Source organism: Odontomachus brunneus, unplaced genomic scaffold (genome assembly GCF_010583005.1).
Source record: "Odontomachus brunneus isolate Ranch 3 - 2012 unplaced genomic scaffold, Obru_v1 Obru_scaffold_130, whole genome shotgun sequence".
Taxonomy (NCBI): Eukaryota; Metazoa; Arthropoda; class Insecta; order Hymenoptera; family Formicidae; genus Odontomachus; species Odontomachus brunneus.
In genome coordinates, this window is record NW_022639580.1 from 639,180 (window position 1) to 644,085 (window position 4,906).

Here is a 4,906-nt window from a genome sequence, read left to right on the forward strand (position 1 = left end):
CTAGATGATTGTATGTAAACAAGAACTGCAAGCATAGGCAAGCTGAAACAATTCTATCTACACTGTGTCAAAGAAATGTGAATTCTACTTATAAAACGAGCGCGCGTGCAGGCGAGCAGTGTGTCTGTGTGTGTGTGTGTGTGTGTGTGTGTGTGTGTATGTGTGTGTATATGTTTGTGTAGAACGCATCTTCCTAGCTTACAAATTCGATGCTGCTGTATATACAGTGTCTAAAAATTATACTCATTTTATGCAACTTTTTTATTCAATAACTTTTTAACGAACAATGACCGCCGGCTAAAATCTTCAGAAGGTCACTCAGGAGGATGACCTCTGTCATATATGTCAAGGTCAAGATCATCGGAGCTGGGTCCGTTATACTAAATAATTACCGTTTTCAGTTATTGCGAGCAAGTTTCAATATACAGCTGAATGTTTAAACAAATATTTTCGGCTACAGTATCAGATATATTATTTCATGTCGGCGAATTATGCAATGTCTCGTCCGGATGGATACTTGTAGTAGCATTCCGCTGCGTTATCCTCAATAGGTTTTGTACTGAAAAATTTGAATTAGGCGCCGCTCTCCACTTGGCGCGCCTATCTGCACTCGTCCCTCATTGTTTTCATGTTGCGTGATACCTCAACACGTGTTTTTTCACAATTCTCAGTTTTTTAATTTTTAGGTTGTTCAACATGGGAAAATCATCTCACAAATCGAAGAAAAGAAGATATTCATCCTCTGATCGACTGACGGAATTAGAAAACAAGATTGCTCGTTTAATCAATATGTTATCATATAGGCAGAGAGAGGTTAGGGCGCCTACGCGGCCCGCCTCTCCTGTCCCTAAGTCCGTTATCTCGCCCCAGGTTGCCAGGTCCACTGGCTCAGTGGACGCTTTTTCGCTGAATTGGAATGAATTCTATTTTTATGCCTTTCCCCCCTTTGCTCTAATTCTAAGAATTCTGAGAAAAATCATTAGTGACAGAGCTGTAGGGGTGGTGATAGTTCCTTGGTGGCCGGCCCAGCCTTGGTTCCCTTTATTTAACAAACTCGTAATCGACCAGCCGATTCGTTTTGAACCGAATATTGATATGTTATCATCTCCTTTCAGAGACACCCATCCGACCTGGAACAGAATTTCCCTGGCCGCGAAATTATCCGGCAAGCTTTTATTCGCAAAGGAACACCACCAGCAGCCCTGACAGCAACGCTGGCATCAATCACGAACGCTACATTGAGTCAATACTCCAAGCCCTTAAATCGGTGGTGGAGTTTCTGTATTCAAAACGAGATCAACTTTTTTACACCGTCAGTCTCTGCATTCTTAGAGTTTTTGTCCTCTGTGTTATCACAGGTAGGTTCACGCAACCTTGAATATCTATCGCTCGGCCATATCTCTTGTTTCGTCGAACGAGGTGGGTTCTCACCCTTTGATTACTAGATTCTGCAAAGGAGCAGTGGTTCTAAAACCGCAAAGACCCCGCTACGACTTTGTCTGGGATCCTAGACCGATGATAGATTACCTATCATCCTTGTTTCCACACGAGGAACTTTCTCTAGAAATGTTATCTAGAAAGCTTGTGTCGCTTCTTGCCTTGACAATAGCTCAAAGAATGCAGACTCTGGCGGTTATTCAACTGTCAAATATTTCGATGGCTGATTCGTTAGTCGTTAAGATCCCCACTAGACTTAAGACATCAAGGGTTGGTAAATCTCAGCCTTTGCTTTACTTCAAACCTTTCGCCGAGAAACCGGAACTTTGCATCGTCTCTCTGGTTAAAACTTACCTACAGATCACCGAGGATCTGCGTCAGGAAGGCTGTGACTCTTTCTTCATCTCTCCCCGATCTCCACACAGCGCAGTTTCCTCCCAGACACTAGGGCATTGGGTTAAACTAGAACTGAAAGCTGCTGGTGTCGATATATCTATTTTTTCGGCCCACTCTACTCGTCACGCTTCGACATCGTTCGCAGCAAACAGAGGCTTATTATAGACGAGATCAGACGCACAACCGGTTGGAGCAGATCCTCAGAGACCTTCGCTCGTTTTTATAATCGCCCAATTATTAAGGAACCTTCTTTTCTGTCTACGATCTTAAATAGATCATAATCTTGGTAGATTATCTCCTCTTTTCGTTATATAGGAGGGTATTTCATAGATTTTATTTTAGTTTTTTGTTCCCTCTTATGGAATACATTTCATTTTATGTATTTTCCTTTTATTTTGGAGTTATCTTTATGGCATGTTTTTTGTTGCAAGGATATCCTTGAAATAAATTTACTCTTATAGTATTTATTTCAGCTCTTTCTTATAGTATTTATTTCAGCTCTTCTGCAAATCTGCGCTTTAAATATCTACGTGTATCCATCCGGACGAGATTGCATAATTGAATAATTAAACGAACTTACCGTGAAGTTCGATTACAATTATGCTGTCTCGTCCGGATGGAAGACTTTCCCCCTTTCCCCCCCTTTTTAGCAGATTTGCGAGCTTTGAAATAATGAGGGACGAGTGCAGATAGGCGCGCCAAGTGGGGAGCGGCGCCTAATTCAAATTTGTTCAGTACTTTAAAACCTGTTAAGGATAACGCAGCGAAACGCTACTACGAGTATCCATCCGGATGAGACATTGCATAATTCGCCGACATGAAATAATATATCTGATACTGTAGCCGAAAATACTTGTCTAAACATTCAGCTGTATATTGAAACTTGCTCGCAATAACTGAAAACGTATTGACTGAATAGAAACTTCCTACAGAAATCTTTCTGTTCCGAGTCTTCATTCTATCCTCGTTCTTACCAGACTATGAAAAAATATATTTTTTCTTTGATCAAGGTGACTGCGAACGTCGCGTGTCATGTTCGCAGACACGTGACCTCTCCTTGCCATTATTGTTGCCATTATCGTCAAAAAAAAAAAGAATTTACGAGCTACTACGAGTATCCATCCGGACGAGACAGCATAATTGTAATCGAACTTCACGGTAAGTTTGTTTAATTATTCTTGTCGCTAAACGGTTGTACAAACTGAAACTTTTTTTCCCATGCAGCCTTTGTGTTTCAGAACACGTTGTGTTTCAACGAAAGGAAAGGAGGGAATAGAAGCCCAATCCCGGGTCCAAACCGGGACGGAAATCTCAATTCCAAGTTCGACTCAATTGTCGTATCTGTTGCGCGAGTCTCGCTATGAGAGTCGATTAGTGAGCGAGTCGAATCTCGATGTCGATATACATTCTGTAACATTCATATTAGTCTATATCTAAAAGTATTCGTGGGAGTGCGTTACTGTTACTGTCGGTGCAGAAGTGCTAGCTCGAATTGTGACGTAATTCGCGTGTAGTTGTGTAATTCAACGCTATCGTCGAAATGAAAAGGTTTCATCGCTCGACACGCGATTACTGCGTACGTGATAACAAGACCTGCGGTTAACTGGACGCCGAGCACTTTCCAAGGTAATAAGCGCGTAATAAATATCATGGTGGAAGCTATACTTAAACATGAAAGGTGTCTCGACCTTGCTCTTTTTGAGCACATTACATATTGACCTCATTGATGTTCAAAAGAGAAAGCAATTAAAAATAATGTTGCGTTTGAGACGTGTTCTGTTAACTTATACAGATTGATAGAGATTGATATTAAATGAATAGAGTTAATAAAGAGCTCGAGTCAAACCGTTGCTACTTCAAACATTTTCGAAGCAAAAATCAAAGAGCTTAAGAGGATTGGAAGGTCAGATTGCCTGAAAATCGTGCTTGTCCTTCCACAATTTTTTATGACAAACTGAATGAATATACGAAAATGTTATTTTGACGTGTTTTTATACACGTATAAAGAGAAGAAAAATATAATTTTGATGATCAAATATTCAATATAAATGTATACCTATATGGTACACGCAGTTAAAATATATTTCGTTTTTCTTTTCAAGGTCGTCATTTTGCAGTAATATCTTGACTCTCGATGATTTAGTTGAGCTAAATTTTAAGTAAAAAATTTCCGTAAGCTTGTCGTTATCATGTGAACCACTGACTCGTGAAAATATTTAATTTAAAACTCGTGAAAATATTTAATTTAAAAATATTAATTTTTTTACTATAAAAGAACTGAAAATTTAATAATATTCCATTAAGATATTTGCAATTTTGTTAACTTTTATTCAATTTCTATTATAGTGGTAACGATAACGATAAGCTTACGAAAATTTTCTACCTACAATTCAACTTAATTAAACCACCGAGAGTCAAGATGTTACTGTAAAATAACGATTTTGAAAAGAAAAACAAAATGTATTTTATACTGCATGTACCATACACTTATATTGAATATTTGATCATCAAAATTATATTTTTCTTCTCTTTATATGTTGTATAAATACACGTCAAAATAACACTTTCGCATATTCTTTCAGTTTGTCATAAAAAAATTGTGAAGAAACAAGTATGATTTTCAAGCAATCTGATCCTCCAGTTCCTTTAAGATGTTCGAAGCAACTCCACTCAGAAAAAAAATACAATCACTATAAGAAGTTTCCTTTCTAAGTAGAACAATTTTCGAAAATTATAATAACTAGTTTCGAAATTATAATGTTCCGAAAATTTTTAAGAATCACCTCTTTCTCTCTAAGATATTCAAGGGTAGCAGTAATTTGATTAATTTTTCCTTGTATAATACAATTAGATTAGTGGAATTTTTTATGTAATGCATCATGAAATGTATACATATATTGGTTTATCATTTATTAATTATTCAAAGAACTAGTATATAGAAATAGTAATTTCTCTCTGCTATATATTGTTATACATTGATTGATTATTAATGTTCAGAATCGGAAAAAAAACATCTAAGAATCTACAACAGACATATTAATAGAGAGTAGCGACCTAATATATCCTACGCATT

The 4,906-nt window shown here is 37.5% G+C and overlaps 1 protein-coding gene across 1 annotated transcript; it reads left to right on the top strand.

The window, feature by feature from the left end:
- The first annotated feature begins 332 nt into the window (after nt 1-332).
- LOC116850008 lies at nt 333-3,863 on the top strand. The gene is made up of 3 exons (XM_032827771.1): nt 333-370; nt 2,844-2,991; nt 3,072-3,863. Exons 1-3 carry the CDS (start codon nt 343-345, stop codon nt 3,268-3,270), a joined length of 375 nt encoding a protein of 124 aa, XP_032683662.1. The 5' UTR covers nt 333-342; the 3' UTR covers nt 3,271-3,863.
- Nucleotides 3,864-4,906: the final 1,043 nt, after the last annotated feature.